Consider the following 13,795-nt stretch of genomic DNA (forward strand, 5'->3'; position numbering starts at 1 on the left):
CAGTAATATATATCTTTTATAGCTACTGTACCTACCAAGTTAATCAATCTTTAAAAAAAAAAACAATACTGCAAAAACCAGCCTTATATGGGTGGGCCCAAGAAAATAGTCTGGAGCCCTACAGTTCATCAGAAACCCAAACCAGCCTCCTATACCAAATAGTGAAAATTGAAAACTGAAACTCGAAACTGAAATTGGTCAAAACTCCATAAAATTGCAATTCTTTACAAAGACCACTTCATTACAGTGGACACATGAAGTAGGTTTAAAAATAGCTTTAGGACCAAGCCTCAATAATCAGTTCTCATTTTTAACATCAAAATAAGGCCTGCGCAAATATGCCAGCATACTAAAAAGCATAATAGGCTGGAGTACTATATGCCAGCATAATGCTAAAATGCTAACGCAATGCTAACATATTAGGTGGATATTTCAAACTGTCAAGCTTGATTCCATGAACATAAATCGATACTCCCTAATAGAGGAGCAGTCAGTGGGAACTGCAACAGAGCACTCAAACTTTGTAGTGTATACTCTAATAGAGCATTCACTGATTAAAATGTTTCAAGATAATTAATTGTAAGTAATTTTGCTAATTTTATTTTCTTTGTTATGCAAGACTCAGATACAAGTGTAATGCATATCAAGTTGCCATGCACTTAATAAGTTAATAAATGAACATAACTTAGGAGAATTAACTGTTTCTTCTGGTAGAGAGTTCTATAGTCAAATATCTGTGGGTAAGAAGGAGGTACGAAGGAGTGATAGTATATATAGGTGTTTCTCTTAGCAGTAGGCTTGTGTCGATTATGCTGGCATAATTTTTGGCATAATAGGGGATGAAAAGCATGCCGGCATAATGGAGCATATTTAAGAGCATAATGGGCAAATTTCCACCACAATAAGTATAACTTCTACTATAATAGTCACAAATTCAATGGCTAAACTGTTTTGGATGGTGAAATGATTCTTGACAGCGAGTAGAAAAATGCACTAGTTTTAGCTACTACAAGTTTGCACTCAACAGAATGAATGCTTTTCATCGTGGGTTTGAGTTTTATAGGGACACATGTAGTCATGAGCCAACTAGTACCAAGGCAGTTTAGGTGAGCTTCAGTCATTGTATTTGGTATTATATAAAGCGTCTCATCGACGAGATTATCTAATAGATCATTCAATCAAACACTCTAATAGAACAGTCATCGCACGCAGAGAGAATGAGAACCATTCAAGTATTTGTCCCCAGGAGGCTAATATGTACTTGGCATGGTGCTGCAAATGCAAGTCACATTTTATACTGAGCAGTTGCTGTCCTTTGAATAGCAATTGCTACAACTCAGAAGATCAATCAGAATTCATGCATAATATTTTCTACATAATTATTTGCATACAAAGCTACAAAGATTAGACAAGAATATCCTTATAACTTTTGAGGGACTATAGATATGCACCCCTGCTCTAATATGCCTACCAACTCCATAGCACATCCCAATTTCAAGCTATTGCTATTATATTTGAATGTCGCAGTTGAATTGACTTCTCCATTTACATTCTACCATATGAAGAACTTCTCTGCACAAAGAAAAAAACACAAAATAAAAGCATAATGCATTTCTAAAAAGCACAAAAATTAGCATAATAGGCAAAAATTTGGGGAAATGCCAAAAAGCATAATAGGCAAATTTTGGAGCATAACAGACTCAAGCCTACTTAGCAGGAACAGTCTAAATCTCATTTGATGACCTTTTGTCCTAGTAGAGCTTCTATGAAGATGAAATTAAAAGTCAACTGAAACAATATTGTTGAAGATTTAGTATATAGAGCATGAAAATGATGGACTTTGTTCTTCTGTGTTCCCATTTTAAGCAATTGTCGAGCATATCTGTATACACTGCTTGAAGGTTCTTAGTTTACTAATCTGTTAAGCTGCTTTACTGTAGTTGTACCCATAGTAAAGTGTCAGTAACTTTAAGTATATGGAACATAATTGTTTTACTAAGTTTAAAGCTCTCAGTAAAACATCAGTGAATGCAGGTTTACTGAAAAGCTACTAAAATACCAAACAATTAACTGTTCCATATACTGGGGATATACCACTCTAGTAAACTAAGAAGTTTAAAGCAGTGATAATTGACAAAAACAAATCTACCAGCCTAACCTAGGAGCATAATGGGAACACTGAAGAGCATAATAAATGAAAATTTTGGGAAATTCCTGAAAGCATTTGGGGAAACTTTTGAGCATATTTGACTCAAGCCTAAAATAAGTCCCTCAAAAATAAGTCCAGTATTGCAGAAACACTTATGAAATTAATGTACACGGACTCACTTTACAAGACAGTTCAATGAAGAACACTATAATGACTTTTTTGATATATTTTGTTCATAAGATTAGCTAATTAATAACCTGTAGTATATGATATATGGGTCTGGTGGATTCTCAGTAGACATCATGTGCATTCCTCTACCCAGTGATAAGAAAACCAGTCTGGCTATACAAGACCATAAAATACAAATACTGTTAGCTATATACGTAGCTACCTAGCCTTGTTAATAGGGCCACTTCATTGTACAGCTCCAAAAAGCTATAGTAGCTCTACAGCTATAATATGGTGTAGCTACTTCACGTTAACACCTCATGCTCATTAATGCTAAGTATATAAATCATAATTTTGTCAGTCTCATAGATATCTTGGTCACACTAAAGTAAAATGAGTCTAAATTATGATCTCAATAATTGACATTGTACACAATTATTACAAATTCATCACAGTACAACTTTTTTAGTAATTATTGCTTTGAAATTGTCACTGAATAATGAGAATATGAAGTTAGCCTTACCTGAGACATAATTATACTTGAAGAAGTATAATTTGAAATCTAAATAATGTGGTCACTATAATGAAGTGGTCTTATCATAAAGGTATTATCATAGTGGTAGTCTTTGTAAAGAGATGAGCACTATCTATTTTCACAAGTTTTGATCAATTTCATTTCTTCAATTTCAGTTTTCAATTTCCACTGTTTCCAATGTCCTATGTTGTAGTTTGGTGCAGAGAATGAAATGTGATTGCATGGGCCTGCAAAAGCAGGGAATTCGAATGTGGGCACAAACTACACTTTATCACTGAACAAGTCATATCTCAGTATTGGGGTACAATACTTGTATTCGGTAACTTGTATTTTAAAGGTAACCAACATTTTAATAAGTGCTGAAAAGTTCATGGCCAAGCAGTAATGGATTACAAAGTTATGACACATCACAGAGTGAAAAAGTAGACAATTTTATATGCCCATATGCACTATTTTTGCAGGATCAGTCACAAATTGTATGGTGATAGCATGATGTTTGGCAAAGTTTATATGTCCACATGCTCTAGCTGTTTTCACGGCCCAGTCACACATTACTAATACTTGCAGGAAAAGCAACACAGAAAGTAAGCTACACTGCTGCTGAGTGACTGCTCTAATAGATAGTTAAATTTGCCACATTGTAAAAATCAGCAGTAAATTTCACTACTAATTTCTGCCACAATACTCACTATTTTGGGTGACGTTCACTACTTTTGTAGTGACCCTCACTACACTTGTAGTGACCGTAGTGACCCTCACTACACTTGTAGTGACCCTCACTACACTTGTAGTGACCCTCACTACACTTGTAGTGACCCTCACTACACTTGTAGTGACCTTCACTACACTTGTAGTGACCCTCACTACACAGTAGTGTACGTCACTACATGGTAGTGACAGTCACTACATAATTAGTAAGTGAACGTCACTACACAAAAATAGTAAGTATTATGGCAGACATTAGTACAGTAAGTATTGTATTTGGTAATCTATAACTTTCCTTGTGAGTATGGTACCAGCCTGTGAGTCGGTAACCTTGCACTCCTAACATAGTACTACTCCCAGTTGTAATTATAAGACAATAGGGTAAGCACATGATCAGTTGTGACTTATCAAATGTGGAAATTTGAAACCACTTTTCACAGATCCGGTTACATAATTATAGAGTAAATATATAGCAAGTTATTGTTATAATATAATAGTTTTAATTTTCATGCTTTTGTGAATTTATTACATGCACTGGTTTCATGTTTCTTCTTTGGTTCCTCTACAATTATGTCAGCAATCATGTTTAAAACAATTGTGGTCTGATAGTGAAAAATATATACTGATCTATGTTAGTAATAGCTACCAGACAAACCATCATGTAGTTTCAGTTCCACTCAGTCCCTGCTATTACAAGATGTACAAATGTAACTGCCTGTTTTTGTATTTTTTTTGTGTGAATGTGTAAATTTTACATTTACAGAAAATATTATGAACTCTTGATAAATTATATATTTTTTAAACACTATAAAGATTGACAGTCAACTTAGAACCTTCACTTCTGTTTTTATTGACTATGTTTTCTTCATACTCTACCATCTCCTTTGTTTCCTCAGAAAACGCATACTTTAAACTTAGAGACCTTAAGGAGTTATTTTGCTCTAAAGACTTCAAGATTATTTTTATGGCTTCTGCTGACATGTTGCCAATTATAAACAATCTAGTCAATGAATTGTTATCCTTTAAAAACTCTGCTATTTTAATAGCTGATTCTTGACTGACAAAATTGCATTGAATATTCATTGTGCTCAGCCTGTTGTGTTTGTTCATTCTCAAGGTTGAAAATATTTCCATTAGTCCTGCTGCACTTAAGTTACTAGAATTAACAGATAGCAAACGTAAAGTTGATAATTGCTCCTGTTGTAAAAACTTAATAATTTCAGGCATTGTTTTATCATCAATAAAGTTGCTGTTAACTCCAAGCCCTTTTAGCATGCTGTACTTGTTATTTGTTAGTGTAAAAAACAACCCTCTAACTTCCTCATGGGAGGATAAGTTGTATAATATCGCAAGTATGTTCAAGGTTGTGGTACTGAATAAAGACAAATTATCTTGGAATGAATTGAACTCAATCGCCAAATGTTCTGTTTCACAGGAACTCACAATGCTAACAATTTCTGGTGTCACATCTGATGTCAGTGAGTTTAGTTGCAACACAATAAGTTTAATTGTTATGCCATTTTTTATTAGTGTCTGATGAAGCATCCTCAATCCAGTGTCTAAAATGTTGCAACTGATCAAAGTTAGTTTTCCCCATCTCTTCCTGGATGAATGTGAGAAGAAATAAGTAAGGTAGTATAAATCATTTGATGAAAAAGAGAATTTCTCAGCATCAATAAGTATAGTAGGTGTATTGCAAGATGGTTTTCTCTCATAATACAATTTTCTTTCCACGATTTTAAGAGATTTTTCATCATTTGCTTGAGAGAAATAATAAAACAACCTCAAACATTCTGCATTATTCTCTAAAAATCTGTCAGCTATGGTATCAGGATGGCCACCATCAGCCAAAAAGTGCTTGAAAGCTTGTCGCTGTCCCTTTGTTTGTCCAACGTACAAAGCAAATGTATTAGAGTAATTTTTATACTCAAACTTTTCTATAAGCAACTGTAATTCTTCTTGATAAGATAAAGTACAAATTTTGCAAGCTGCAAGGTATTCTTGAATAGCCAAGTGGATGAAGCTGAATAACTTAGTTGGGTTACCCATGTAGGTAATATGTTCTGTAACTTGCAATAATCCTAAGCCGTTTAAGGCTTCTGGATTTTTTGCGATATTAGGACAACAGGACTTTATTTCATCTAAAGTAAACACAAGTTGATTGTTATCTATAGCCTTGAGACTTAAGGTATACAGTTCTTGTACAATTGTCTTGTAAGGGGTGGGAAGGTTATCAAGGTTAGTGATATTTTCTTTGCCAGGAGACTTTATTTCAGTTAAAAAGTTGAGAATAGTGTGAAGAATGAAAAGGCCATATAATTCTGCAGAAGACTTTGGTTTGACGCCTTCCATAAATAGCCACGTTAAAATTTTCAATTTTAATGGTACATAGCAAAGGCTGCTGATAGAAGGATGACTATCAAGATAACATGACAGTTCTTCAATACTTTCTGTATTCCTCTTCAGAGATTCCACAATAAAAGCCTGCTGCTCCTCTTTTGTAAATCCCAAGATATCCACATAACTGCTAACATTTTGGCGAATCTTTCTTGAAACATGAGGGCGTGAGGAAATAACTATTGCAGCTGCAGGTAAAACTTCTTTGTTTATCAGTCTTGCTATTAGACCATTTTCTCTTAAGTGTTCTGGAAGTTCATTATAGCCATCTAATAAAAATGTGACATGCTTTCCACCATCTTTGCAAAAATGTGTGACGTAATTACCGACATTCTTTACCTGAATACTTTCTCTGTGACAGAAATACTTAAAAAGTTCATCCAATGATTTAGCATTTTGCACTTTCGGATGTCGAAGATTAATGAGAAACACCAGATCACTTGATGTAAGGAGCTTACCTTGTGCCCACCGGTAAGCAATTTCTTTCATTACCTCTGTCTTTCCTATCCCAGGGACACCTTCTATGAGTGCTATTCTAGGGCTATTACTATTTGGACATTCTAATGATGAGGTACTGTTTTTGAGATTTATTGTTATTTTAGAATTCTTTATTCTTTGGATGTCTTCATCATCCAATCTATGGTCTGAAATAAGTGATCCTCCAGAGTCTGTGAATATGCTGGCTCCACCAATAACCTTCCCTTTGGCAAACGACTTGTAAAAATGTATGTTTAGTCTTTTTAAATAAGGTATGATAAGTGGTGGAGTGAAGTGTACTTGCTCTGGTGGCCACATGTCTTCATCTGTCATGAAGCGTCTGTATTTATAGCGTATTTTTAAACAATTAGCCAAATCAGTACTTTCCATTCCTGTAAATAAAAATAAAGCTAGTGAGTGAAAAAAGTGAATAGTTGCATTACATAACAATATTGTAGTCTTTATAACTTGCATTGCACTGATCAATAATATTATTAAGTGGTGTGAAAGCAGTGTTAATCTATAAGAAGTGCGGTCGTCATTATTACATTGTTCATAGAAATCTGATAACTTTGGACTGAGTTTTGGGATCAATAAATGATATTATGTAGAAATTGGTACAGTTTAATGATAATTACATAAATTTTTAACTATCAGTATTGGGTTGGTATTAAACTTTGGATAAAAGGGGGGAAAAGCATTAGGGGTGTGGTAATTATGCTGGAATAATTTTCAGCATAATGCCAGAAATCATTATTCTAGCATTATGCTAGCATTTTGAAAGAATTATCAAAGATTTTATCGATGAACGATTGATATACTCTAATAGAACATTCACCAAATCGAAATACTCTAATAGAAAATTCACCTATTATACTCTAATAAAGCAATCATTCCTATTTTTTGCATAGAACAATGAAATATCTTGTTTATGTGCAATGATTAACCATAGAGTTTTAAATAAACAGTCAATTCTACATTTCTATTTCAATTTATTGGAATAATTTTGAGAATAATGCATAAGTTTTGGAACATAATGCAAGCTTTTTCCAGGAAATTCTGAATAGAATAATGCAAAGAATCATGAGCATAATTGCCTCAGCCCTAAAAAGCATCAAGCACAATGATAGCATATTATAGTTGGCAGAATCTCCAGTACAATATGTGTAATGATAATAATCACTTTATTAATAAGAAAATGTATTTTAAAAATAATATACAAAAACTGTGAAAATTACTACAGCTTTTAATCCCATTATTAAGTTACCAAAATGATGGAACATTTATTCAAGGTTCAACAGTACATTACTGCCAGGTTTAAAATAATATGTTTTTGCAATTTATATAGTTGTAGTATTTGTGATAAAGCTTAGCTAATTAGAAATAAAAATCGTAAAAACCAGCTATCATAATAGGCTGATTTTGCTGGTAATTCTAAAAAGCATAAATGGTGGTATACAACTCTTATTATATAAATATGTGTAGGTAATGTACATAATACTCGACCATTAAACCAGTTCCTGAGCTTATTAAATCACATACACAATTAATTAGCTTAAGAAATCCTGAAGCCATTGTTATAGCAGCCAAGTACTGTATGTACTGTAAGAGTTAGGTTACGATAATGATGTTTTCTGCCATACACTGTGTGCTACTCTATCTCTAACATTGATTATGTATTGCATGTTCACAATACATTGTGTATTACATTGTGCCTATGCTGTTAGAGTAGATTAGCAATTTATACAATCACATTTCTGTCCACAGACTAAATGTGCTGAAATTATCTACTGATTATGCTAACATTGCGCGTACAAGGAAAGCCCATTAATAAATCATTTTGAGTTGTAACTACATATCTATAAGTGTGGGAGAAAATGTTAATAATATTCTGATGTTGCTTTTATGTAGAAATTTGTGTGCAGCATCTTTACATTCTAATACATTATTTCTTCTGTTAAAAGCCAACACCTAGAAATTTCTCACGACCATGCACTTACTCTGGTACTTGGTTTTCATTGATGGTTGCCTAGAAAGCATTCCTGGTACCTGAGGATCATTCAAAACATGTCTAACACAATCAGCAGCAAGCATTGCAGCAGTTGGCTGAAATATTTTGTTCTTATTTCCATCTCCAAAATCGCATACTGACTTTACCAAGATGCAGTGAGTCTTTGTTTGTTGGATAGCTGCAAATAGGCTACTTCCTTCCATTTCTATTCCTATTGCTTCTGGAGCAAATGATTTCAACAGTTTATCTTTAAATTCAGCATCATCAATGAGATATGGGCCAGATAGAATAGTCCCATGATGTATTTGTGGTAGTGGCATTTCTGATAAGTGATTGGAAATTTCCTTTGATGCATGTGGCCAATTAGTCTGTGAGAAGATCTGTTGTAAATAACCTGATGCTGGTATTGCTTCACCACGTGAAGTAAAGCCTCCGTCCTCTACCCTTGCCTTGTCATAATTTACCACCTTTGAAGACACAAGCACATCACATAGTTTGGTTTTTCGTTCCACTCCACAGGCAACACCCACACCAATGATAGCACTAAAATTAGGAAAACAGTGATAAGCCAAGTTTGGTGCAAGGCTTACTCCAGTTCGTAATGTTGTACCAGGATCAATTTTAGTAACTGCAGCTGCACAAGCTCCATACTGGCCTAGATAGTAAATTGCTGTGTCAGTTGAATGATGACTATCAATCCTGTGGTGGTATGTGTAGATACTGTCGTGTCCTTTTAGTGGTTTCAGGTAACTCTTTGTGGCATTGAATTCATTTTTATTCACAGTCAATAATAAAACTTGGACTTGATTTAGGATATAGTTATGGATAGGCAATAGAGGGACTTGGGTTTGTTTGTTAGCGATCCGTTGAAGCTCATCGCTAGTCCACTGTGATGTTGCACCTGTGTAAATGAGAGTTGTATTAGCATCCTAGGATATAATATCTCATGCATGTATTTGTTTGTTTTGGAATTCTTATGGGTAAATTACTGTATTAATCAATGCTCATGCTCATGCTTGCACAAAATATAATATTCACTGTCATGCACAAAATACAGTAAGATTATATGTGACCGGATTTGCGAAAAGGTACCTTTTCCACACATTTGACATACCAGCAAACACAATGATGTAACACTTGAACTCCTTATACCAATTAACTTGCTCTTAGTATCAAAATGTAGCCAGATACTGTGGCTACATTCATTGAAAATTTCAAGCAATTATATGCCATGATCAAAAAGCTATGAAGCTTTAAAGTCCAAAAAATGGGTCAAATTTTATGTGTGAAAAAGGTACCTTTTCGCAAATCCAGTCACATATGTTCTTTAAGGAGTAGAAATCTACAAGGGGGCCAGTCAAAAATTCTAGCACATTTGCAATAAACAGCTACAGCAAGTTGCTGTTATCTTTCCCTACCACCCACCTCCTCAATCTCTTCTTCCATTAGCTACAAAATAGTTAATGTGATATGGGCAGTGCTCATTTGTCTAAGTGGAAGTTGAGTGGGTTATCCCCAAAATGCAGAGGAAAACTAACTGATGTATTATTTCCAGGAAGCACTTGAGCCTGAAACCATAAGAGGACAGATATGCTTGCTAATATGCATACAGGCAATTGCCCAGGGATAATGTCCTACGGGCTCTGGTGTCAGTTGATTCATAGGGACCCGCCTATTATGCTCAAAATTTTACCCATTATGCTATGCTGCACTGCTCAAAAATTTTACCTATTATGCTCAAATTATGCTCAAGCTTTATGCCTCATTTCCCATGTTTTGCTAATAAATGTGCAGTTATATGGGCACATAATAAGTGGCTGAAGCACATCTTTGCTCTTCAAAACTGCATATGACAGAAAAGATCGATATACTCTAATAGAACAGTCAGCTGCCTGGTTGTTTTATTAGTATTATTGACTGTTTTATTAGAGTGTATCGATCTTTTTCTGTAATAATATGTAGTTTGACCATCAAGGATTTGTAGTATGGCTGAAATATTCTTCCTATTATGCTAGCATTATGCTCAATGCTTTCAGGCACCTATTATGCTCATAATTATGCCAGCATGTCCCTACACAGTTGAATCTATTTACGGAGCACCAATATCAGGCTTATACTTAATCTCATCCTTTATTACATGGATACATTTGGGATCAATATTTGACTCAGTGAGTCCGGCACTTATAGTTAAGTACTAGTGAATATGTTCTTAATGTTATTAGAAACCTCGTACACTTTCAAAGATCAGAGAACAATATTCCACTAGGTTATTGCATCATTATTGCAGTAGTTGAATGACCTGGGTATATATCAAGACACACGGTAGTGCGTCGTGCGCCCCAAGAAGCCGGCGCGCCACACTGTGAGTATATTTACAGGAAGAAAGTAAACGCGATTTCCACACCTTTGTAGCTCCGTGATTCCTTATCCGATTGAAACCAAAGTTGCTACAGACGTGCCGGCTAGGTAGGGGAGTCCACATTCCAATTATGAAGAAAATCGCTCCATCCATTTCCGAGATACGATCGGCCAAAGTTTGGGTTTTTTTCTTCGTTTTTTTCTTCTACTTCTTTTCGCACACTTTGCAAAATCCACCATAAAACACGACTTCGTGCTCCAATCGGGCTGAAATTTGGCACACTTAAAGGGCTCATTAAGGCGAATCTCAGTACCAAGTTTGGTAGGAAAATCCGATGAACATTCACCGAGTTATGACCGATTATTTGCGTGAAATAAGGTCGAAGGTCTGCCACGCCCACAGGGTGAACCGCTTGAAGGAATGAGCTGAAACTTGCTATGTAGATGGAGTAACTATCTTAGGAGTGCCTTTTTGTGGTTTGAAAGGAATCCAGTTTAAGGCCATCGAGATATGACACAAAACCCAACCTGTGTCACAATTACGCGATCGATTTTTATGAACAAAAAACTATTAGTTTTCACGCCTACTAGGCAAACCGCTTAGAGCAGTGAGCTGAAAATCGGTCTGAAGCTGGAATAATCATCATAGAAAGTCCTTGCAGTAGTACAGAAGAATCGGATCACAAACCACTGAGTTATGATTCCAAAGCCAACTAGAGTAGCTCAAGTAATATCGAACGGGCTCCAATATCGGACGCCATTTCTCCTAAACTACAATGAACATTCAAACATTCTGCACATCTCCAAGTAGGCCAATGTTTCATCAACTTGTGTACCAAGTTTCAGATCTCTCGGGTTCTTGGTCTCGGTACAGCAGTCTTTTGAAGACAAGTCCGAATTATACATAAAATCGGAAAAAACGCTCAATTCAAGGACAGCCATTGTTTGCAGATCACACATTAAATCAAAAATTGCATACCTTCAGATTGTAGGGCAGCGTTGAAACCGGGTCACTACTGCTGACCCGGATGACCCACTGACCCGGATAGCAATCCGGGTCAGACCCGGATTTGACCCGGATGTGACCCGGATTGACCCGGATTAAATTAAGCCGAGGCGCGCGATAAGAGCTATGTTTCGGGTATTCTCGAGCGACTCAGGCGGCGAGACTACGTTTTGAGCGTTCGATTCGTGTTGAATAAACGAGTAGTTATGTGATAACTAAGCTGGTAAGTTTATAATTTAAAAATCAGTCAGTGGGTTTGGTTCCACGTAGCTACTGTGAGTTTACAGACAGCAATTGGGTGTGGCTTCGTACATACTTAGTATTGCAATTTCCCAATATATTAAAATGGGTGTGGCTCACAAAAGTACTTATCCTGCTGCAAGACTAGACCTAGACTATATACAACTCATACATTAATCGATTAGTGGGCGTGGCCCCACGTAAGCTTGCAGACAGAAACGGACACAGTTTCATGCTACAGACTGTACTTACTAATAAATGGGCGTGGCTGAGCGTATGTTTGTAACGCGATAAGTGGGCGTGGCTCACGAAAGAGCTACGCGACTAGCGTTTATAGGTTCCACGTCGTCAAACGATCAATTTCGTTTCTCACGTGATCCAATCCGGGTCAGACCCGGATAATTTGTAAACCGGGTCAGACCCGGAGAAAATGTGACCCGGTTGACCCGGATGACCCGGATGACGAAGAGCAGCACGCTGGGTAATGAATGATTATGGTAGACTTAGTTCTGTCACCTCAATGTTAAATCAGCTTTCATGGCCAACTCTCCAGACTCGCCGCAAATTATCTCGACTACAAACTTTACACAAAATTTTTTACCAACAAATATCACTTACAATTCCTCCGTACTACCTACCAACATCACGATCCACGAGACAGTACCATCCACTGCACTACATCTTACCACATGTATCTACCACTGCACACCAAAATAGTTATTTTTCAAGAACGATTAATGATTGGAACTCCTTACCAGTAGATCTTGTTGAAGTTGCAGATGCTGACATTTTTAGAACTGGACTACAATCATTATTGTAATTGTGTTACATGTATTCGGGCAAATCTGAGCACACCAGCAGGGCTGACTGTTCAGTAATAATAATAATCATAATCATGACCCGACCCGGTTTCAACGCTGTTGTAGGGCTACTCATTTACTTTCTAAATATGTATGGTTTATTTCATTTAAATTATTGTACTGATGAGTTATAGACCAAAGAAAAGAGGCTGTCACTGGAGCAATAATCGCCCTAACTCAAAATTGTAATCAATGCTTTGAAAATATTTTAAAGTGGATAATTGCATAAAATTAATCATTTACAAGTTGTCAAGCAACTTTTCCAATAAATTCACTGTCCTCCAGACTTAAAGTATTACAGGAATACCAAAACCCTCTAATAGAGCAGTCAAATACCCTAATATAACAGTCACCAATTTTTTTGCAAAAAGGTGGTGTAAATCAATTCTACATAATGCTGATATGCTTAAAATGTGGTTCTACGTACTTTTTGTTTTAGAGTTTTAGGCTTTCAGCTGAAATGATTGACTTTTTATGTTAGAGTGTTTGACAGCCATATTAAAGATGTCGCTATTTCTGAAGTCAAGTCTGCAGTATTTTATGTCTTTATAGTGTTGGATTTGCAGGAACTAGTCTTTAACAACTTTCAGTACACAATCGAAAGCAATCATCTACCTTGTATGCATTTTCATACCATTTTTTCTGATTTTGAGCAATAATAGCTAGGGCGATTATTGCTCCAGTGACAGCCTCTTTTCTTTGGTCTATAACTCATGAGTACAATACTTTAAATGAAATAAACCATACATATTTAGAAAGTAAATGAGTAGCCCTACAATCTGAAGGTATGAAATTTTTGATTTAATGCAAGTGTGATCTGCAAACAATGGCTGTTCTTGAATTGAGCGTTTTTTCCGATTTTATGTATTATTCGGACTTGTCTTCAAAA

General features: G+C 35.8%; 1 protein-coding gene and 1 long non-coding RNA gene across 2 annotated transcripts; both read right to left on the minus strand.

Annotated features, from left to right (window-relative positions):
* Positions 1–4,355: 4,355 nt before the first annotated feature.
* LOC136248201 (NACHT, LRR and PYD domains-containing protein 3-like) lies at positions 4,356–11,561 on the minus strand. The gene is made up of 3 exons (XM_066040012.1): positions 11,540–11,561; positions 8,432–9,343; positions 4,356–6,823 (listed from the first exon to the last, which is right to left on the minus strand). The coding sequence occupies exons 1-3, from the start codon at positions 11,559–11,561 to the stop codon at positions 4,356–4,358; spliced, it is 3,402 nt and encodes a 1,133-aa protein (XP_065896084.1).
* A 951-nt stretch (positions 11,562–12,512) lies between these two features.
* On the minus strand, positions 12,513–12,943 carry LOC136247574 (uncharacterized). The gene is made up of 3 exons (XR_010697651.1): positions 12,802–12,943; positions 12,685–12,747; positions 12,513–12,627 (listed from the first exon to the last, which is right to left on the minus strand). It is a non-coding gene; the product is annotated as an uncharacterized lncRNA (long non-coding RNA).
* Positions 12,944–13,795: the final 852 nt, after the last annotated feature.

Source organism: Dysidea avara, chromosome 2 (genome assembly GCF_963678975.1).
Source record: "Dysidea avara chromosome 2, odDysAvar1.4, whole genome shotgun sequence".
Lineage (NCBI taxonomy): Eukaryota > Metazoa > Porifera > Demospongiae > Dictyoceratida > Dysideidae > Dysidea > Dysidea avara.